Source organism: Drosophila melanogaster, chromosome X (assembly GCF_000001215.4).
Source record: "Drosophila melanogaster chromosome X".
Classification (NCBI taxonomy): Eukaryota; Metazoa; Arthropoda; class Insecta; order Diptera; family Drosophilidae; genus Drosophila; species Drosophila melanogaster.
In genome coordinates this window covers 14,580,385-14,602,609 of record NC_004354.4, presented here as the reverse complement: position 1 = coordinate 14,602,609, position 22,225 = coordinate 14,580,385, and the positions used below count along the sequence as shown (strand labels likewise).

The window sequence follows — 22,225 nt, the reverse complement described above, 5'->3', positions numbered from 1 at the left end:
GCGCCTTATAAATACGCAGAGCCGCAGGGCGACGCTTTCATTCTCTCGCAGTGTTTAAAGTGACATGAAAGTGACGACATTGGCGCACTGTAGCAAGTCATGTATCAGCATGTCCAACCAAACAACACAAATCATATTCACGCCAATGGTGAGTTATCGTTATCGTTCGCTAGTTCCGTTAGGGTTTTTTTTTTCTGTTAAATATTTTGTTTAATTTGTTTTTTTTATTTTTTTTGTTTGCGCCAATTAGTGATGATTACTCGCATTATGTCCATTTCCAAGCCATCTCGTGGCTTTCTGCGGTGCTAAGTGAGCGGGCAAACAATTGCTCGAGTTGCAGCATGTGATGGCAGGTGTGCGTGCTTTTTTCGCGTTTCTGTTCCGCTTTTCTACAAACTTTTTTTTTCGTGTGAATTTTTGTGTGTGACGCGCATGCGCATGTGCAAAAATAAAAGAAGAACGGTAAATTACTGACCGGCTAACGGTTACCCCTGTGTCTGTGTGTGTGCGTTTGTGTGTGTGTGTGTGTGTGTGTGTGTGAGGGCGTGAATGCGCTGGTATGTGGCTGATTGCAGCAGAACAGCTGTTCTAATCAACCCAAAACCGAAAGCCAAGTTCAAAAAAGTTGCAGCATTAACATTGCATTTGCAGCACATCCGCCCAAAAATAGATTTTTCCTTTTCCCCCAATTTTTCTTTTGGAAAAATCATTAAAAGACCCGAAAATTTCACTTTGAAGAATAAGTTCTTTGATAAGAAAGACCAATGGACACTACATAAAGACTTTTATCCCCAAGACGGACAGTTGTTTTGATAAAAAGAAAGAAAACTTAAAAATGCGACTCTATTGATTGGCATTTGCTTATGACATTTTTGCTTTTTAATAGATGTAGCTTAAAAGATTTCACCATGAAATTGACTTTAGACTTTCGTAGAACATTTGCCAAAATTCCCAACAAATTAAATTCGTGAGCTTAAAACAATCGTAAACTAGCTAAATGATTTATGTGAGAACTTAACATATGATTGGAAGTATATTCATTGATTTTTTGGGTGCAATTAATCCATAAACAACACTCGATAAGATAGTCCAAATATATGTAGATATATAAAGATTCGATTCTGCAGACAGCACTTGTTATTTTTGGGGATAAAAGTTGTGATACAAAATTCAGATGCAAAAGTTTAGCTGGATTCAGATATATGTAAATTATACAGATATTAGAATTTTAGATATATCCATGATATCCTATAAGGATGATCCCAAAATCGCTTCACTCCCTTAAAAACCTATTGCTGCAAATAACTTCTACATATTGGAAGCTATATGTACTATATATGTATGTAGATATTGGCAATTACCCATTTCACTTTCGTTTGTGGTTGTTTACGTTATTGCCCCTATAGGCAATTTTAACGATGGTTAAACTTGGCCACCAATCCCCCCACGCTTTCCATTGTCAGTTACGCAATCGTTAAAAGCTGCCGAGGGTTGCTTATCAGTGGGTGTCGACTGTACCCCAACCCCTTAGGCAATTGTAGGTACATTCATGTTTCCAGATACAGATACAAAGATAGATTCCCCCCCCCCCCCCCCCCAATTGGCACTCGATGGCCAGGTGTTGCCTGCCACTAGGCGCTGCCATGGCATTACTATCACTGGCAGCGGTCTAATAATAGTTCCAAAGCCGGCTTTTTCAATGCGAAGGGAGCTCGGCTTAACCGAGATTCTTTGGCAGCCGGAAGCCCACAAAGCCCAAAAGTTGCAGCCAAGCGAGTCAAGGACAAAGTCAAGGCAACGCCAAAAGTGGTATGGTGTTGGTATTCCTCACTGCGTGGGTGGGTGGGCTAAACTGGATGGGTGGTGCGGTGGCATGTGGGCGGTATGTTGGTTGGCGTGACTGCATTTTGCACTTGACATAATTTGGCCACGCAATGCGGTGCACTGAGAAAAAAAATATATGTAGAAACTGTATTATACGAACTATAAAATATTTCAAGACTAGATAGTTATAAGTTATAGCTTCAATTTGAATAGAGTTATACTAAAATATATATATTTGATTACCTAAAGAATTGCAGCACAAACCTATATCGAAATTACTTTCATATCCACTTGCACTTGCAACGAATGCTGCAGATATAGAATCTTGAGAGCGCATTTAAATTCGCATCTATTAGTCCGCCTGGTCAGCAATTGCGGCACTTGCTCGCTTATTGTCCACAGGCGAAAATAGTTTGCGACTGATGATCGGATGCATTTAGCTAATAATTTAGAACTGTGGTCATTAATCACACTTAGAGAGTGAGGCAAGTTTCCTCTTCGTTTTCTCTGCTTGTGCAATCTGCTGAGTGTGGGGGCAGTTCCCCACCTCAGCCCCGCCCACTTGTCGCAGCCGCCACAACGAAGCGGGGGAAAAAAAAGACAGCCCTTTTTATAGCCATGAATAGGAAAATATCTAATGAATGATTATATACGACGTAAATGTAAATGTTAAACGTGACATGAACAATTATTGCCAGAAAGAATGCTTATAAATTAATTACGATTTTAATGTAAAATTTTAGTAGTTGGTATCTGATTTTTATTAGACCCATTTCATATCTATTTCATATCTTCAGAATGAATATTCTCAACTAGAATATTCGTTCATTGCATTCCTTTCCAAATCAAATCAGCCAACTTTTTTCCCCACTGACCAAATCCAAGTTCATGTTTTAGCCACATCGCAGTTAGCTGATTTCATTTGCAGATGGAAAAAAGAGGACATCATTTGGGGGCCAGGGCTAAGAATTTCGCCATTGTGTTTACGCACATTGTCCTTGGCTTTGTCATTCGAGTGGGTGGCTGGCAGTTGGCATGTCCTTTTGGGCGAGCAGACCCTTTGACTTCCCCCGAAAAGTGCGCTACGTGCTTTTTTCGGGGCCAAATTCCCCAGCTGTCGAGAAACTTTTACGTCGCTGAAGCGGCGCTCAGGAATCGCAGCACGCGTTGTGGCAGTGAAAGTTTTGTGCGGCGATAACACAGCCTGCGGATTGTTATCAGCAATGGCAGCGAGATGTCCTGGCAAGGACATCATTCAGTGCGCCGGCGCTGCGAGAGTCGAGCTTTTCCCGCAGAATACCGGTTTCCCATTTCCCGACTTTTGGCTATTTTTGGCCCAGAGTCGCTATACATATATATAAATATATGTATATATCTATATATATATATATATATATATCATATATATACTTATGTATGTTTGTAAATGAGCAGCTGGCAACGTCACTGCGAGCCGGCTTCCATTGCGTAAGTGCGGGGCCTCCCATAAAAACAGGTGGCCTACCGCCTTGCCACTGGCGAGGGGCGTGCCCCACTGATACAAATACAAATAGATAGATGGTAGATACACACACGCACACACACACACACGCAGAGGCGACACGTGGACCGCTTTCGATGGCAACGTCAGCCGACGACAACGGACGCCTATAAAAATTTCATATACTTGATGAGAAGCCCGGCAGAAGTTTGCACAGCGTGTTTGAATCATTAAGCTCCCTTCTATTCGAATTAATGTTGTATGCTATCCTAAAAATACGAATCTTTTGTAGGCAAAACTTTTTAGGGTCCTCGCCAAAATTTGGAATCTTAAAATACTTCTTACTACTTCAGAAAAAAAAAGAAATCGGCTAAGGTTCAGATCTAATGATTCTGGCTGGCTCCTATAAGGAAAAATGAAAGTGGAATCGGATTTAGGAACATTTTTTTGAATTGTACCTATCAATTCATACATACAAACGAGAGATAGCAGTCGAAGGACCCGTTGGCTTTAAGGGAATATCCGTGGAAGCGGTTACACAAGTACAAAGGGCGGTGTAAAAAGGACGAGCCTCTAAAATTCATAGCCCGCTCGCAAACAAACAAGTTTCGTGATGTGTATGTGTGTGTATTGCTGGTCCTCGTCCTTACAACTGTGTGCGTGTCCTTGCCCCAAGCTTACGAATAATTGAATGGCGCCCGAGCTGGGAAAAATGAGTTCAATGCCTCGATGTGCTCCAACTCCCTTCTCTTCCCATTATCCATCTGTCTGGTTCTGTTCTTTGGCCCCCCCTTTTTTTTCTCTGTGTAGCCCAGAGCCCCTGGCAACAGCTTGAGAAGCCAATTTGTGTATTTCATCAGAAGCATTAAGTTTGCACGAGAAGGGGGTAAAATTTATTCGACTATTTCTAATTTTCAATTCTCATGGACATGTGCCGATGTTTTCACCATGCATAAGAGATAACCGGTTCGAGAATCAAAAGAAACGGAAGCAGGACCGTGTTTTCCACTGCACCTGTTTGATGGATATTTTTAGATGGCTTTTCCAATCAATTTTCATACGTATATCAACATTTGGCAGCCTTTCCGCAATGATTTTCACACTGGTTTTATCTATTTACTACTGTTCTGTAAATAGAGAATATATCTACTTCAAAGGTTTGCAACTCGTTTCTTTTCTAAGTGTACATATATCCATTTTGAAATTGGTGCATTTTCGCACCAAAAATTTGTATCTTACATTCTCAGCTGCCCCGAAACGAATAGAATCGCATCGAAACGCCCTTTTTAGCCGACTCTCGTGTCGTCCAAATGAATTTATAGCTCTCTGATTATTACGATCGATCATTAGCGTCATCATTGTCGACGTTGGCAGAGCAGAGCACCATAACGCTCGGCGCGTCACGAGTCAATTGAAAATCAATTGGGTTAAATTGATATGCCAACGGAAAATTCAACGACAGCACTAAAAACTCGATGTACGCAGAAAATAGATGGCAAAAAGGGCAAAGTAAGCTAAGCCGATTTGTAGTAGATCATCTATCGATTTAGCGGGAAAAAAGGGGAAATACCAATATAATGTGACTCAAATGCAGTTCGATAGGGATTTTTCTTCCATATAATAGAATAAAATGTGTGAGAATGGGGCATCCGAAGTTGATCAGGATCACTTTCTGCTTTCTGCAACTCAAGATTCAGCAAAGTCTTATTGGGTTCGTGTCCATACTATGAAATCCGAAAGCTTCTGTGTAAACTCTAAAATCTTTATTCGTCACGGGATTCTTCTATTCTTAGATATATCTAACAAAGCTAACATGGCTCTTTGTTAATGTTTTTTTTATTGTTAACAGGGTTTCCCGTAGCTTTGCATTTTTTGCTGACCTTGCTTGGTGACAATGTCAAGGTGTTGTTGGCATCACAAATTAACACGTCAATGATTTTTCCCTATGTGTGCGTCACAATTATTGCGGCTAATAGTGGCAGAGATAATAACTGTGACCAGTTGGCTTTAAAGCACTTGTGCACTAAGAGAAAATCTACAATGTATCAGCAAATAGTCCTAAAGATTAAATATCTATTTTTGCAATACCCAGGATTGCATGCCAAATTGCATAGCAATGGGATATTTAGCAGTTATTTTAAGTTGACTTCTTAACAAGTCGCCAGAAAGTATGCAACACTCTATATCTCTAGATTTTATGATACATAACGGATGTCAGGTTGTTAAATGAATTTCCCTCCGTGTTTTATTATGTGCACCACTTTGTGAACATTGCAAATTGGCGACACGCCCTGCAGCCACCCACTGCCACCCACATGCTTTTAAGTGCACTTCTCGCCTTGACATTGACTTTGTCGTTCTTCCGACCAGACAGCCCCATCTCCACCACCCCTTTCCACCCTGCAGCAGCTCCTGGCTTTTAGAGGCTCAATTAACAAAAATCCAAAGAAGGCGGAGGGGGGGAGGTACAGGGTGACCAACGTTAAACGACAAACGATACATTTCAATTAAGAGTGGTGCGGCGAACAGAGCATTTCGACAGCATCCAATAAAACAATATGGAGCAGGGGAGTATGGCTGACGACCAGGAGATGGCAGAGGTGGGCATGGCTGACGCAAATGGAGCACAGCATATATTGAAATAATAGCATTTCATAAGCGGATTCGGATGTTTATGCGCGGCAGGATAACGCGAACAATGGAAAGTTGCAGCTAGAACTGCAAAAGGTATAAGATAGACTGCTGAGCCTATTAACCTATGTAATTATTTATTATCAATTTATTTGGTGTTATTAAATAACCACACAAGCCACTCAAAATCGGTTTATAACCGGTTTGCACCATTTTTTTTTTTTGAGTAGCAATAAAAATTAGTCGCAGATTAAGTTTCAATTAGATTTCAACTGGTTCGCACCTGATTTATCAGCAAAAAAGTTTCATGGCCAGCGATAAAACCACTAAAGGTGTTGGGAATGAATAAAAAAGTGCACAAAAAAGTGAAATAATAACGTAATATTCTTCTATTACCATTTCTGTTTGTGAATTGTGGCGACGTGTAACCCGATTCTCTGCTTATGAGAAGTGGCCAACAGAATTGTGAATTTTGGACATGGACTTGGGACTGGGAGAGGGCCATTGACACTGTTGTCGGGACTTGGAACTCGGGACACGGGACACGTCTAACGATACAGAATAAATCAATTAAACGAATGGAGAGTGGTTTATTTCGGGCGCATTTGTGGCTCGCGTGTCAGTCGAGGGTTAAGCAAACACTTGTAGCCAAGTTCTTTGATTGATTCGTTGAGAATGGAGGGGATCGAAATGGAAGCCGCAGAAGCCGTGGTTGGTCAATAACTAGTGTCAAAAGGTGAGGCGCGGACATTCGATCAATCAATCCACATATTGTGCTCTAATTAGCACAAACGAATTTGCGACACAAGCAGATGGAACTTTTCATGCCTCGTTTAATTAACAACGCTAACGCAAATAAGTAAACAATTAGTTGAAATTAAATTTCCACAAGTGGCGGAATTCGAATAAATTTTCACTTCATTGAGATGTCAGCTCGGTAAAGATAATGCCGCCAATAAAAAGAGCATTGTAAATGAGCTCGCAAAATAACTTAGGTGCTATTCAACTTTTAACAAAATGTTATCTTTCCAATGAAATTTCTAAAAATGCTTTAGATTTTCCCATTGCCTTATATGGACTGGCAACTTTTGTGTTCGTTGAACTTTGAATCAGGATCAGCAGGGGTGAGATGTCCTTGTTCCCTCGACCGATCATTTGGATTTCAAGAATTTCTGACGCGACAATCGCAACAAAATTAACTGAAAATATTTACCAACGACGTCGGCGACAGAGGAAAATCGTTTTTATTTGGCCACCGGCCAATTGAGATGCATGAACTTTCCCCGCCGAGCTTTGCTTTGCATATTTGAAATATTCATTTGCACGACGAGCAGCTTTTCTTCGACCCAGAAATTTTTGGCTGACCAGCGCGTGATTATTACTCATTTTAGTGCCGCTGACGTTGGCAACAACGGCTTCCTTTCCTCTGGAGTTGCTTTCGCTACACTGAGAAAAAAAAATAGCATAGAGCTATGACAAATTAGCTAATATAGATATAACACCTAATCACCGCCTCATTGTTGAAGGTAAACACCTCGTTTCTTAAACAATATTCAGAAGAAAATACCAAAATATTTACATTAACTCGTCTATAGATAGAATAAATTCCAAAGCTGCAAAGAATTCGCTTCCCTTGATAGTAATCATTTGGCTATTTAAGAGAATTCTTTTCTTGCAGTATCTTTGGGATAGCAAGTTGTTTTAGAAACCCATTCAGTTCTGATAAAGTCATTTATTGCTATTAGATTAATGTTCATTTAAATGTGCAAATCTCAAAATCATGAGCTCCATAGAAGCATTTAATTTTATGACATAAAATGATTTATTATTCGCACTGACGTTACGAAAATTAAATTGATTTATTAGTAATCAGGTGGGTTATAATTGCTGAGCGATAATGATATTTTATTATTTTAGCTAGCTAGACATTTGGCTAGCACGTCAGCCGCTGGTGTTATCTACTCGAATATCTTTGCAGTTTGTTTTTTGCATTAGAGTGACTAAATAATTAGCGAACGAAAATCAGCCGACAAGCCCAAACAATGTTCGACCCCTAAAAATACGAAAGAAATATCGCGAATATCCGCAGTCTACGTGCATTGCTGGTCGTAGGTTTTGTTCGGCCTAATCGAAGTACAGTGATCACTCTACAAGTGCACTATTATAGATATATATGTCTAACATTTTGCTATTGGTTCTGTATTAAATGTTTATGGCTTTATCAATCTCTTTTCTCTTCTTTATGAAAATTTCTTAAATTTGCTGAAGAATTCGCGTTTTTTTTCTTCTTTTGGGAGAAACTGAGTTTAAGTTATTTTCGATTTCCACATGATGACCGTAGGAGTCATATTGCACACACTAAATTGATGTGGCGCTTCATATCTGGTGCGTCGAGTTACTGAATCGAAATCACATTCAATAAAACAACGCAAGGAATTCACTTAACTGCTCGGCGAGCTCAGAAAAGGGGTATTTTGAGTCTGGCTCGTGTTCCGTTTTAATTGACTATTAGGTTCTAATATCGCTGACTGGTTGCCAAGTGGCTGTATTCGCATCTTGATGAAAACTATAAACGAGAAAATCATTAGCTAAATTAAAGTATGTTGGATAGTCTTTGGGTAGGTTTTTTCATTATAGTTCATAATATGATTTCTTACAATTATTTTAGGTTTTTTTTTTTTAATTGTAAATGCATTTCCCCATGGTACCACGTTGCGTATGAGTAATACAAATATTAATGATAAAATTATACAGTAACGCACTATTGTTTTTAGTGCCAAGAACTTAATATTACTATTATTATTTGAATATTTATGTCAGCAAATAAATGAATAATACTTAAGTGATCGATCTAATGAACGATTGGGTTATGTGTTTACTTTTCCCATCCCTTTGCAAATATGCAATGTTTAGTTATTGACTGGCTAAGATCTTCAAGTAATGTATCCGGTTCAGCCATTCTCCGCCTGCCACGCCCCCTTTGCCGGGCGATCAACAAAAACAGAAAGAAAAAAATATATCCGAAAATGCTCACAAGCCGCGTGACTTTTATGACAGAAAATACATTGAGAAAAAAAATGCGGGGCAAGAAGAAGCTGCAGAGGCTGAAAAACGACACAGAGCTTAACGTAGGAATCGTTTATTTATGTTTATGTGGCTATATATACAAAAATTGTGTGTATAGACGTGTATTATTTATTTTTATACCAACACTAAAAGTCGAAAGAATAGCGCTTAAAAATATATATTGCAAAATGGTATTCCAAATCAAAAGTTAAAGATTTATAATTCAGTCAATAGTTCGTATCTTCAAAATATTAGCTACCCACTAAAACTGTTCCATACTGGCAACATTACGTATACTTGATATATATTACGTATACGCACTGCTGGCCCATAATCATTTATCATTTTTAATTCTTTGGAGATTTGCGAATTTTTCATAAACTAGAAATTCGATCTGTATAAAAACGAACCAATATTTTAAATTAATTAAATCGTTGCTAATTTTTTGGCCCACTTGCGCGACTGCATACGTAGGCACTATGGCGTGTGTATTCAAATCTTTGGATACGTATAATATATTTATGCTCGTGCAGATAGATATCTATTTGTTCAGCACACAATCTTCGTACATATACGATTTTTGGGGGCACATCCAGTGGCAGAATCAAGCCGAAAAATAGTGGGAGAACTTTGAAACTATGAATGTGTATGTACATATGTACATACATAGAGTGTTATGTACGTACACGCGGTCGTTGGGCTGATGAAATTTCGACGCCTCGTGGGCGAGAGTTAAAGACCCAGTGACGTTGTAGCCAGACTTCTAATGGGAGTGAGATACATGCAATATATTGTACATATATATATAATTTCATCTATATACATACATATATATATATATGAAAGTGTTGCGAACGAAGTCACAGCACATGACCATTAATAAGCGGCCAATTGAGGCAAATGAAATGCGCAACCAACAATTAATTGAGAGGAGCCGATGAATGGAGGCGACCACAGAGAGATAGATGATGCTACTACACTGCAGATTCTGATCGGTGGCGAGAACCTTCTGACGTCGCCGCGAAATTAGCCGACTAATTCAATTTGAAATTTTTATGCAAAGCTATAAATAGCTGGGCGGACCGAGAGATAGATCCGAGGAGAGAAGATGCCTTCACCTTGACAATTCTATAATCAAAATATAGAACCGACGGCGCGAATTGCATAAATCAGTCGGAAGGATGGGACTCTTCTACATACATACATACGCAGTGTGTCACGTAGTCAGCGTGAAAAACAAAAGAAAAGCTGCTGAACAATTCCAAACAATGCCAAAGAAATCTTAACACCTTCTCATAAAGTTGCATTCCTTTAAATTTTTCATTCTTATATCTCTGAAATGGAGTTAACTTTCATTGATAAAAAGTGACCATTAATGCTGGTTAAGGCTGATATTCACTACGAAGAATAATATATTTCATAATACTTTCTTATCACTGTAGCAGGACTTAATTTCAAACTTTCATTCGGAATTACGTGAGTTTTTGTTGCACTTTGATGGCGATGAAGATTTGAGAGCTTTTGTACAATAATATTTTCGTGACATTACTGCTACATCCTCCATCGATAAGAAAGTTGGCCTGCACTTCTCTATTGTTGTTAGCCTCGATATAAATCTCAAAAACCCCCTTTACCTAAAATACTATTCTTTAGTGTGATATTTTATCCTGTTATCAAAAGCATTTACGTCTAGATATCGTTAAGTTCGTCCTTCGAGCACTATTATTATCCTCGATGAGTGTGATATAAGAGACGGCCAAAGGCCCAAACCAGTCGAACTCATCTCGAATCTCGAACGCAATCTCGTTTGGAGAAAGTGGTTAGTTATTCTCCCAACGCCGGTCGTTTTTCTCGCTTTTCGTCTGTTCGGCTGTTTTTCCGGCGCTCGGCTGCCGCTCGTGTGGCACTCGTGTGGCGCTCGTGTGGCGTTCGTGTGGCACTCGTGTGGCGCTCATGTGGCTCTCGGCGGAAAGCTTTCACCGGGCGGACTATTTGACGCCGCTGCCATTTGGGATGCGAACAGTTGCCTGCGATTCGCCGCCCACTGCGCTACACTTTTTTTTGGCCCGCACTCCTTTCAGAACATTTATATATATATTCTTAACTATATATATAAATATATATATATATATATTTCTTCATATATATTCGTATTCGCTGAGAGCTGAATTTCGCGGCGAAATAATTTTAGCAACTTGTTATCCGTCCATGCCATGCGCGATAAAATATCACAACTATTTTGCTTGCAAAAGAACGCATGCAAAAATAATTCAACAGATAATAACAGAGGTGTGTGTGTGTGTGTGCTTGTGTGTGTATGTGTGCGTGTGTTGTGTGAAGTCCATTCATAAACTCTGTCTACACGTCAAAAAAAAAACGTGCCCTTCTGGCATCGAAATACTCATATCTATGCGTGTGATACTTTTTTTTTAGTGCTACGATTAATGCTAATCCCTGTGTTCTGCTCTCTCTTTTTTTGCTATCCTTCGCGGTGATATGGTGATGTTGCTGATCCTGCAGGACATAATGTGCCAACAAAAACAACGAGCAACGGGACCATGTGCGCCAATGGGTCTCTTGGGACAGAAGGGCCCGAAGCGCCAGAGACCGACTCATCAGGGACCGGGCGGATGCGGAAGCCGCTGGAGAGGAATGGCTCAACGCAGAACCACGTTGTTCACCTCGAGAGAAGGTAACGATTGCCTCAGTGCAGCAGGACCAGAATCGTGTACTCGAAATGGTCAGGTTGTTAGGATAGGACATTAATGCTACTCAATTGATTCCAAAAATGAAGGCGATTGCTCTTCTGAGTATTTAAATGTCAAAATGTAGGCTTAAAATTCAATTTTCAAGTAGTTTATTCATTTTTATTGAATTATTTATTCATTTATTCATTTATTTTTTAGCTTGTTAACATAAGTTATAAATGACAAGCCACTTGGCTTACTTTAATGATCAAAACTCATATTAAAGCAAACAAGACAAAGTGCCATTTCTAGCCTTGTTGTAAATACCAAATGTTTTCAGTGTAGACGTAAACAGTTTCTATTTACTTGGCTAAAAACGCGCTATTCACTTGATTTACACCTTGCTGTCAATTAAGTGATTTACTTAACATACTCAAAATTAACAAGTACACGGATCTATTTTTGACATCCATCCGTCAATATTTATCGACTTTTGACTTTAACATGCAGATTCGAGTGATGAAATCATGTCTTTACCTTAAAAATCTACCCCAAAAAGCAGTATTTTTAATTTATTTGATAATTTCGTTGAATTTACAATATTATTCTCTTTTTTTTTGTCATTTCAGGCTGGGCCTCTTCAGTGGGGTGGCTTTAATTGTTGGAACTATGATAGGTGAGTGTACAATCCATTCGGGGATGCTTCGCTCCAAAGCAATTGTCAAAACAAATGCATAAAACATGAGGCAGGAATGTCGAAGCGACGGGAAAAGAGAAAATCCAAAGTGTCGCCCAAAAAAACACACGAACACGCAGTTTTCCACGGATTGTGTCAAATTTGCTGTTCCGTTCGTTCTTGTTTTTTTTTTTTAATACATCTTTCGCTCTGGGAGTCGGTGAAAAATATTGAGGCACAATTTTCATTCGGTTTATTTTCCTTGCCTTTTTTTTTTGGTTCAAATTGGAGACGCGCATGGCCAAAAATACGTACGCATAAATTTAGCTACAGTATAATTCGCTTAGCTGCCTCGAGTACTTTGCACAATGCCTCGATGCAGGTAACTTAAAAATGCAGCTAACTTAATTTTTTTTTTTCTATTTTCTATTTTCTATTCACACAAAAAAATGGAAAAATAATGCAGATATCTTGCCGATGCAGCTAACTATCGATGCAGCTAAGCGAATTATACTGTATATGCACATAGTACATATACATATACACAGCTTTAGGCCCACCTATATATATATATGTGTATGTATGTATTGTCTGTCTGTATGGATATATATGTAGATGGGTACGCAAGCGGCCTGAGAATGAAAGTGCCATCAGACGGCTGGTGGGAGGAGTGCGGAGGATGGCGTGGATTAAGGCCAATTTCCAGGCATATTTTTAGGGGGCGAAAAGGGCAGCCCTAGAAAATTGGACCCCATACAGCGGTGGTCAATCACAGTAATATATCAAAGTATATTTGTATATTTTAGTGTTTGGTAAAAAGAACATCTCTTGTTTGAATCTTTATAAAACAAGAAATTAATTAATTAATAGCACAAATATATGTAATTCAAAATAGATCACTTTATATAAAAGCGTAGTATTGGCAATTATACTTTCTGCCCAGTTATCACTACAAATTGGGACGCTGCTGTATTTGGCTTCAAAACTGGGCTGTATTGAAATACATATTTATGACACGAATGGCGTCTGTTGTCGCTGCTGCACTTTGACCTTAGGCAATGGCGCCAGCTTGTGGCACGCAGCCGAAATTGTTGCACGCCTCTGGATCGAATATCCAACGAACTTCATATATTTTTTCCATACCGCTTCGCCGGCCTCATACAACCTCTGTGTGAGTTTCTCTGCAAGGAAAAACCACTATTTGCCGGTATTGCGCATTCGCCGCGTGGTCGGAGCTTTCGCCGAAACTTTTGTCCGCCCACTGATGACGTCCGCAACGCCCACTCAAATGGTATATATGTACTATGTAGAGCCCCGCCAGCCGCTCATTAGCATACGGGAAATCGAAACGATGGGGAAAGTAGGGAAAACAATGTGGGCCCTTAATCAGCTGTTTTTTCCGAAGCGCAGCTGTGGCAGCATTTTACTTATATCAACATATATCTATATTCGCAGCTACATATATCTATATCTATATTCTGTATCTATATCTTCTCCCTTTTGTCAATCCACAGGGTCTGGAATTTTTGTGTCACCCTCCGGTTTACTGGTTCGCACTGGTTCCGTTGGAGTTAGCTTTATAATCTGGCTTGCCTGTGGTGTGCTCTCTCTGCTGGGTAAGTAGTCACCAGAACCATAAAATCCCCTCCTGCCCGAAATGTGCGCCACGTGCAACTGACCCACTTAACGACGTCAAGTGGCCAAGTCCCAAAATTCGACCCTGCACTCTCGTCACAACTTGTTGCACGGCTGGCGAGGAGCCAAACTTTCGCGGAATCTCACACCTTCCAATCGCGTGCACTATACACTCGGAAAAAGTGCATTCTAGTTTTAAAATCATAAAAAGAAAAAAAATATAAAGATCTATTTCTTTCTATGATTACCAATGATAATCATCGCATTGGTTGATTACTCGTTTTCAAAAGTAAATGTAAAATTAAAGTTGATTGATTGGTCAAATATAAGATACTTATACTTAGCAACTTAATACTAATATGCCTCATCCTTACATATATAGTTTTTACTTATAGATGCTTATCCTTTGTAACTTTGTCTAATTATCCTTGATTGCCCACTTTCAGGCGCTCTGGCATACGCTGAACTTGGCACGATGAACACGTCGTCGGGGGCGGAATGGGCCTACTTTATGGATGCCTATGGACCGGCGCCGGCGTTTCTGTTCTCATGGGTATCGACTTTGGTGTTGAAGCCATCTCAAATGGCTATAATATGCTTATCATTTGCACAGTACGCCGTTGAGGCCTTTGTGACGGAATGCGATCCGCCCAGGGGTGTGGTCAAGATGGTCGCCCTGGTGGCAATTGGTAAGAAGCGGTAACATCGGAGGAAAGGGGATCACTACCACAGCTATCGAGCTAATAAGATAGATTACTTTAAATTCTATGTGGTATTGATCCCTATAACCACCATATCGTTTAACATACCAATGAATATTAATGATTCACCCTCTCCACTGTACAGTGATGATCCTGTTCGTGAACTGCTACAGCGTCAACCTGGGAATGGCCGTGCAGAACGTATTCACCGCCGCCAAACTGGTGGCCGTTGTGGTCGTGATCTGCGGCGGAGCCTGGAAACTGATGCAGGGCAACACGCAGCATCTGTCGAATGCATTTAATGGCCCAATGCCCAATGTGGGCGCCATCGCCACGGCCTTCTACACGGGTCTGTGGGCCTACGATGGCTGGAACAACCTGAACTACGTAACCGAGGAGATCAAGAATCCCAGCAAGAATCTACCGCGCTCGATCATCATCGGCATACCGCTGGTCACGCTCTGCTATGCGCTGATCAACATCTCCTACCTGGCGGCCATGTCGCCGCAGGAGATGATCGAGTCGGAGGCGGTGGCCGTCACCTTCGGCAATCGCATCCTGGGCGCGCTCGCCTGGCTGATGCCACTCAGCGTCACCATCAGCACCTTTGGCAGCGCCAATGGAACGCTCTTCGCAGCTGGGCGGTAAGGATTGACTTGAAGCTAAAAAGGAAGACCTTAGAACTTCTGAACTATATGTGTCGGGAACGGAACCACCATTATAATCTATGATCTGTTCTACTGCCATTGCAGTCTGTGCTTTGCGGCCAGTCGAGAGGGTCATCTGCTGGATATCCTCTCCTATGTCCATGTGCGTCGTCTTACACCTGCTCCGGGGCTGATATTCCACGTAAGTGTCTAAAACTTGACCCAAAATTTAGTTAGCTTACCCCGAATTGCTTCATATTGCCATCATATTAGCAGACCCAAATATTCCACTTTTTTTTTTTTGTATTTACTACCGCCAATCCATTTGTTATCCACATTTTAATTTTTTGACAAAACCTGTGAATGCCCATGTATCGATCCGATCCTCGTTCTAAACTCCCCTCTTTCTCTGTATCTTTCTCTGTGCGTACTTATCCCCGTCTCCAGTCGCTGATTGCCTCGGCAATGGTGCTCCATGGCACAATTGATTCGCTGATTGATTTCTTCAGCTTCACCGCCTGGATATTCTACGGCGGAGCGATGCTGGCCCTGATCGTGATGCGCTACACCAAACCCAACTATCCGCGGCCCTACAAGGTGCCGATCATCATTCCCGTTGTGGTCTTGGTCATCTCCGTGTATCTCGTGGCGGCACCAATATTCGAGACACCGCGCGTTGAGTATCTCTATGCCCTGCTCTTCATATTCGCGGGCCTGATCTTCTATGTGCCGTTCGTCAAGCTCGGAATGACGCCGAGATTTATGAGTGAGTAAACTAAAAGATATCATATTACAATTCATAACGCTAACGTTCTTCTGTTTGCAGACAAGGTGACGCTATTCTTTCAGCTGCTGCTGGAGGTGGTGCCCACCTCATCGATGGCCATGTTCGAGTGAAGGGGATACCCGGCAAGTGCTCAAGATTTCAAACGGGAGGCCAACAAGCTCGGAGAGCGAGAAGCAAATACATTCACTTAATTACTATTACAAACAAGGATATGATATATTAGGAGTGCAGCATAGACAGGATGCAAAAGGGGGTTGAGAGTGTGTTAGGAGCAACCTATATTGATATACTGACGTTGTCGTTGACAAAGTAGTGCTAGAGTAATAAAAACTATTTGAAATAGTCTTTTTATGCTATGAGCTGGTTATATTCAAAGATTATATGTGAATATACAGATATTTAGTGTGGATACATACATTTGTATCTTTATGTAGCGCGCATAGGCCAAGTTGCATAGTCGATACGTACGTACGTTTATACAACAACAAAGCAAATCTATATATATACATATATTTTTGTGTTCTATTAATTAAAGATCAAGACAAATGACAGAAACAACTAAAAAGAAAACACACACCTAAATAGTCGAATATATATCATTGCCAAGCGGCTCGAAGTGCAGGCCCCATAAATAATACCTATTATTATTAGTATTATCTGGGCATGATGGGATCTTGAGGTTTGAGTACAGTGCCGCCAGGAATCGATGACACCACCAATCCGTACAGTGCCCACCAAAGTCAACACTCGCCGCAGAGCTTCGAAATATCCTTGTTTGTTCTCATTTTGGATTTTTCGCTGGCGTTATTTACGAGTTAGCCCCGATCTAGAGATCGGCTGGAATAGCAATATTTATATATGTACGAGTATATGTGTGTGATGGAGAATGATCATAGTTATGATAATAATGCAAAAGCAACATGGTAACGAAAGAAAGAGGACAAATGCTAAATACAAACATCCCAAACTGAATGTTTCTAACTTTGTGCGACTAGAGCGCCACCTGGCGGTCGGGGATCGCGTGTGAAATTCGTAGGACTGCAAATAGGCATTAAAGATTTGTAATTGATACCAAAAGTAAGGTAAAGAAAACAAACAATGAGAAAATTCAAACAAAAAAATAGAAAAAAAAACAAATAAAAATAAAAGAAAGCGAAGCAAACGTAAATACTACTATGGATACTTGTTAAATACATTTTTTTGCGACTTGTGTCTGCTTTGACAAATCGTTGCAACCAAAACTAGAACTAGATTTAGAGAGACGGTTATACTTTATTATTATTATTATAAATACATAAAATGCCATTTTTTTTTCTTTACATTAGTTTTCTGTTATTCGTGAAGGACTCGTCGCACACGAGTTAGAAAAAGACAGCAGGTGCGCAGGTGCCGTCTCGCTCGCAAACAAAATACAAGAATTTTGAAGTTTTTTAATGACATATTTCCCGTTTTTGAATTTCTTGCTATGCTTCTCAATTGTCTGAACCGATATACAAAACATTTATATCTTTACCTATTTATAGGCGTACTACAGAACTTACCCACACATAAATATATATATATTTATATAATTTGTTAAGTTTATAAATTTTATAATTTTATTACCAACTATTTACAATGAGCTAAACGGAAACCAGAGCAAATCGAAAAGAAAATCTCTATCTATACATGTACCTACCACCTAATAACAAAAGAATTGTATTATGTAAACCGGAAATTGACGAAATAAAGTTTTTGAAACACATGTCGCTGTTATCTCAAGTTAATTGCCATAGTTCCATCTACGGCAGGGTGTTGTTAGTAACTTCATAAAAAATTAACTTTTCAATTGACTTCTTTTATTACAGCGATTTTTCTTTCGAAAGAACATTGCCAAATTCCTTAATCATCTAATTCTTATTAGTTATCAACAAGAAGTATAGTTTTTGTTTTGCTAATATATATATATAAATATATAAACATATTAGTACACTAGTCACAAAAAGTATCATAAACTTCAATTACTTTTAAAGCATACCATATGACAACATTCTAGTCTAGCCTAAATACTAATCTAAAAATGCCAGGCATTAAAAATAAGAAACATAAATTAGGACAATTCCAATAGCTACTTGAACAACATGTAAACATTTTTCATGAACTGCTTTGGTAGTAGACATCTTGATCAATCTAAGGATCAAGAACTCCTCGACTACGCCTCCTCCCTTTTCGCCTGGCGACTCCCAACAGCCGCGTCAAACTCCGGGAACAGGATGCTGATCTCGCGGAGGGCGGATGCCTCGCTGTCGGATCCATGGCAGGCGTTGCGAGTGTCGGATATTCCGTACAATGCCCGGATGCAGTTGGGATCACTGTACACGGCACGGAACACCTTGGTGGGACCCAGAAGACTGCGCCACTTCTGGATGCAGGTTTCCGACTGGAGAATCAGGGCGTAGCTGGGTCCGCTGAAGAAGATATACCAAATGGTTATACCAACTAAGTGGCTTAGGATTTAAGGATGTGCCCAGGCACTATACGAACCTGTTCATAAAACTGGTTAGTCGGTGGTAGAAGAATTTTCCCTTATGCTCCGCGTAAAATCGCTCAGATAGTTCTTTCGTAATGCAAACCTCCTTCTGGTCAAGAATGGTGAAGTTCTGGGAGATCAGGGCTCGGATCTGCTGCATTGCATAGGTATTCCGCAGCACGTGCGGCTTTATCAGAGCGAGTGTTATTTCCATGTCCTGCTGATTGTGGTAGAATAAGAAGCTTTAAAGTTTAAGTTTAAGAGGTAAACAAATTAGCCAGCCGGTTCGGCTTAACGGATCTATCGATATATGACCAGAGAAATCGAAAGTGTTGTTTCATTTAATAGACGTACTCCACTGAAATGAAATATAAGCAAGCATTTATCTTTTTTAGACCATGCTCAAAAAAAAAAATTTTTTTTTAATTTAAAAAATGTAAGATTGAAGATTTAACGCGTTTTCTAATTATGTTAGTCAATAATAGTTCTACCCATTTTTAGACCCGTTACGCGTGGAGTAAAGGGTATTTTAAATTCGTTGAAAAGTATGTAAGTGGCAGAAGGAAGTGTTTCCGTATGTATAGTATATATATTCTTGATCAGGATCAATAGCCGAGTTGTTCCGACCCTGTCCGTCTGTCCATTTGTCCGTATGAACGCCTCGATCTCAGGAACTATAAAAGCTAGAATATTGAGATGAAGCATGCAGCTTCTAGAGACGTAGACGCAAGTTTGTTTCCAAATGTTACCACACCCACTCTAACGCTCGTCAGAGCAAATGCTGGAAAGTTAAGATTATGCAAGCAGCTCAGGTTTCTTCCTGATGTCTCTTTATTACGTCTACAAACCACCCAAAACTGCCACGCCCATATAAAAACATATAAATATTCGTATTTTTTCTTTTAAGTGGAAACATTTCTGGTCTGCATCGATACCGCGCTTATATCGATAGTTCCGCTTGCGCCTTGTGGGAGCCACTAGCCGACCGATCAGCTGTTCGCATTACACAAGCAGCCGCTCTTTTATTGGATTTCTTTTGTTTTACTTAGGCGTATTTGAATTAAAAGTGCAAAATGCCGTTCATGAAGGGCCGTGAGCCCATCCGCCGCACCCTGAAGTATCTGAATGCCGGTAAGCTGGTGCTGAAGGACAAGGTGCGCATTTTCAGCGTGAACTACAACACATATGGTGCTCATCACGCGGGCGCTCGGTAAGTTATGGCATAGAATTGTCTAATAACTGAAATATACGCTAATAAATGCAATGCGCACAGGGACTTTGTTTTCTGGAACATACCGCAGATCCAGTTCAAGAATCCCGAGGTCCAGGTGCTCACGCTGAAGAACATGACGCCCTCGCCGTTTGTGCGCTGCTACTTCGACGATGGACGCGATATGCTTATAGATTTGGACAGTCGGAATCGGAACGACATCATCGATCACCTGGTTAAGGTGGTGGGCAAAACCCGGTGAGAACACACATCAAGATTCTATTCGTGTATCACATTTTGTAGAACTATGAGTTGGGAGTTAAGAAGAAGCTAGCTCAGTTCTGATACCTTTTCAGCATCATAAGCTATAACTTAATACACATCCTATTCCATAATTTCAGGGAGCAACTGGACGCAGAGGAGCGCCTAAAGGAGAGCAAGGACAATCCGGCCAACTTTGGCTACGGATGCGGCAGGCACTGCATCTGCGAGATCCCCGGCCAGGTGCCCTGTCCCGGAACCGTGCCGCTGCCCGATCACATGCGCGGCAAGATCTTGTTCGCACCCAAATAGACGTTCGCTCTGATTGTACCTTTTTTTTTAATAAATTAATTGTAAATTACACCTGCAAGGCTCGTCTGCTGAGGTAGCGCCCTAAGTACTAATGATTTTTACAGACTAATGCGTGAGACGGTGGCAAAGTCGAGTGTGGGTCGATTGAGCCTAGTGGCGCTTGGGACGCTGCTGGTGATGATATGGAGCCGATGACTTTCCGTAGCGCTGCGAACCGTCGCGATCCTTGTTAAACTGATAGCGCTGGATGAAGGGCACGTTGGCCTCGCCCCTGCCCGCTGTATTCAGCTCGAGATTGTCGTCTGTCTGGCGCTCCAACATTTTCAGCTTGGCCTCAATGGCCCGAATGGCCTCCGTTTTGCTGACCTTCTCCTCGCGTTTACCTGTGCCCAAGGCCGGTATATCCAGGCGCGGCTTTGGCTTCTGCGTTTCATCCTATATATATATAGGAAACAGAATCGATTTGAAGTTTGGATAGCTAGCTTGGTGACTCGAAGGTCTTTGCTTACATATTTAATGTTCTTGGCCAAACGCACGGCTATCGAGCGATTTCCCACGCTGGTTCCGTCCAGTTTCAGTAGCGCATTGGTGGCTCCCTCGTTCTGGAGTGAATTTTTGGGATTGGTGAGTGGGAATAGCTAAGTAATAAATATCATTCAAGGCGGTGCAGCCACATATTTAAGCTGACTATAAAATGACAAATCCTAAAAGATAACTTTCAGCATATGTAATTGATTCTTAATATCTGGTTATTAGACAATGTTCTAAAGTTGTTGCTTGCGTATTTTCCTAGCTAAGATGTAGAAAACCATTGTACATAACAAATTCTATAGAATCTATATGATATATATACATAGTTAGTGATGTATATATGCATTTTAAAGAGTCCTTCTTCTTGAACATACTTTTCTGCAAGTCGTGTACCCTTTTGCTGTATGGGTGACAGATATAAAAATAACATAGCTGCGTTTTTAGGCTAGTGCATCTGCGAGTATAGATACAGAGTTCGCCGCACTGCATAAATGAGCTTGAGAATACTGAGGATTAAATACCAAAATAGCCAAGTTAAAAAGCACAATAATCCTTGATCCTTTCTTGATTAAAGCCGCTGCACCGCCTGCCGCCAATGAGGCACTGCACCCACCTGCGCAAAGGTGACGAAGGCGTAGCCCCTGGATTGTCCCACCATGGGACCGCCCTTGTGGAACAGCATGTCGAACTTCTCGATGGCGCCGCATTTTTGCATCAGTTTGAGGAGTTGAAACCGATAGGGGGCAATGCAAATTGAACTATTAGCACCATGGAATCGCACTGCATATATGCCAGGCACAACTTACTCGGTGATCCGTGAGTCCAGATTCCCAACCCAGATGCGACGCGCCTCCTCGGGGTTTCCACCGCCGCCGCCGCCGCCGCTTAAGCCACCCGACCCACTCGTTCCGGCCTGCAAGGACATTTTGTTAACTGAAATGCGAGTGGCGAGCGTTTCTACGCGGATTTACGGACAGTGCTAGCCATTTTGTGTGCGAAAATAAATGAAAATTAAAATGCAGTCTATTGGGCTTAGGGATGTGCAAAAAGTGTGTGGAATAGTAGACATAAATATCGGTGGAATAACCGCTTCTTATCGATGGGCCAGCAAGTGCACACACCGCGCTCAGCTATTCACCACACGGTAGCCGAGAACGAAACCAAGTGAGGTGAGTTCAAATTCAAAATGTAATTGAAACTCGAGTAAAAATCTAATCAATATGTGTGCATAGAAAAATCTCTATTTTTTAATAAAATAATGGCTTCTA

At 40.8% G+C, this 22,225-nt stretch overlaps 4 protein-coding genes across 10 annotated transcripts, besides 2 other annotated features; 2 read left to right on the top strand and 2 right to left on the bottom strand.

Moving 5' to 3' along the window:
- The first annotated feature begins 29 nt into the window (after window positions 1-29).
- Window positions 30-17,877, top strand: sbm (sobremesa). 4 transcript variants are annotated; one of them, NM_001298312.1, is made up of 10 exons: window positions 11,019-11,290; window positions 11,522-11,693; window positions 12,318-12,364; window positions 13,879-13,980; window positions 14,446-14,552; window positions 14,613-14,688; window positions 14,846-15,344; window positions 15,453-15,549; window positions 15,795-16,113; window positions 16,174-17,877. In NM_001298312.1, the coding sequence occupies exons 1-10, from the start codon at window positions 11,215-11,217 to the stop codon at window positions 16,242-16,244; spliced, it is 1,566 nt and encodes a 521-aa protein (NP_001285241.1). In that variant the 5' UTR covers window positions 11,019-11,214; the 3' UTR covers window positions 16,245-17,877. The 4 variants fall into 4 exon arrangements, with proteins under 4 accessions (NP_001285242.1, NP_572966.1, NP_001285241.1 ...); NM_001298313.1 differs by lacking the exon at window positions 11,019-11,290 and adding an exon at window positions 30-148 and having other exon boundaries at window positions 14,446-14,688; window positions 15,857-16,113; NM_132738.2 differs by lacking the exon at window positions 11,019-11,290 and adding an exon at window positions 30-148 and having other exon boundaries at window positions 14,446-14,688.
- Window positions 12,695-12,880: a mobile genetic element.
- Window positions 17,878-17,993: 116 nt separating the features above from the next.
- nmdyn-D6 lies at window positions 17,994-18,933 on the bottom strand. Its single transcript, NM_132737.2, has 2 exons — window positions 18,658-18,933; window positions 17,994-18,581 (listed from the first exon to the last, which is right to left on the bottom strand). The coding sequence occupies exons 1-2, from the start codon at window positions 18,855-18,857 to the stop codon at window positions 18,326-18,328; spliced, it is 456 nt and encodes a 151-aa protein (NP_572965.1). The 5' UTR covers window positions 18,858-18,933; the 3' UTR covers window positions 17,994-18,325.
- Window positions 18,934-19,173: 240 nt separating this feature from the next.
- Window positions 19,174-19,408: a mobile genetic element.
- A 219-nt stretch (window positions 19,409-19,627) lies between these two features.
- mRpS25 (mitochondrial ribosomal protein S25) lies at window positions 19,628-20,474 on the top strand. Its single transcript, NM_078598.2, has 3 exons — window positions 19,628-19,853; window positions 19,917-20,111; window positions 20,255-20,474. Exons 1-3 carry the CDS (start codon window positions 19,717-19,719, stop codon window positions 20,424-20,426), a joined length of 504 nt encoding a protein of 167 aa, NP_511153.1. The 5' UTR covers window positions 19,628-19,716; the 3' UTR covers window positions 20,427-20,474.
- CG14414 (uncharacterized protein) lies at window positions 20,436-22,010 on the bottom strand. Of its 4 annotated transcripts, none has more exons than NM_001298311.1 (5): window positions 21,933-22,010; window positions 21,764-21,870; window positions 21,571-21,715; window positions 20,936-21,028; window positions 20,436-20,861 (listed from the first exon to the last, which is right to left on the bottom strand). In NM_001298311.1, exons 1-5 carry the CDS (start codon window positions 21,942-21,944, stop codon window positions 20,577-20,579), a joined length of 642 nt encoding a protein of 213 aa, NP_001285240.1. In that variant the 5' UTR covers window positions 21,945-22,010; the 3' UTR covers window positions 20,436-20,576.
- Between the last annotated feature and the right edge of the window lie 215 nt (window positions 22,011-22,225).

Bases quoted from the DNA above. Each gene is read 5' to 3' on its own strand.
- sbm (NM_167411.3), top strand. From the start codon at position 11,215: ATGCGCGATAAAATATCACAACTATTTTGCTTGCAAAAGAACGCATGC. The intron at 11,291-11,521 runs GTGTGTGTGTGT...CTGATCCTGCAG, and splicing joins TTCAACAGATAATAACAGAG to GACATAATGTGCCAACAAAA. The intron at 15,550-15,794 runs GTAAGTGTCTAA...CCCCGTCTCCAG, and splicing joins CTCCGGGGCTGATATTCCAC to TCGCTGATTGCCTCGGCAAT.
- nmdyn-D6 (NM_132737.2), bottom strand. From the start codon at position 18,857: ATGGAAATAACACTCGCTCTGATAAAGCCGCACGTGCTGCGGAATACC. The intron at 18,582-18,657 runs GTTCGTATAGTG...TATCTTCTTCAG, and splicing joins CTAACCAGTTTTATGAACAG to CGGACCCAGCTACGCCCTGA.
- mRpS25 (NM_078598.2), top strand. From the start codon at position 19,717: ATGCCGTTCATGAAGGGCCGTGAGCCCATCCGCCGCACCCTGAAGTAT. The intron at 19,854-19,916 runs GTAAGTTATGGC...CAATGCGCACAG, and splicing joins GCTCATCACGCGGGCGCTCG to GGACTTTGTTTTCTGGAACA. The intron at 20,112-20,254 runs GTGAGAACACAC...CCATAATTTCAG, and splicing joins AAGGTGGTGGGCAAAACCCG to GGAGCAACTGGACGCAGAGG.
- CG14414 (NM_001298311.1), bottom strand. The intron at 21,716-21,763 runs GTAAGTTGTGCC...TGGTGCTAATAG, and splicing joins CTGGACTCACGGATCACCGA to TTCAATTTGCATTGCCCCCT. The intron at 21,029-21,570 runs GTGGGTGCAGTG...AATTCACTCCAG, and splicing joins CCTTCGTCACCTTTGCGCAG to AACGAGGGAGCCACCAATGC.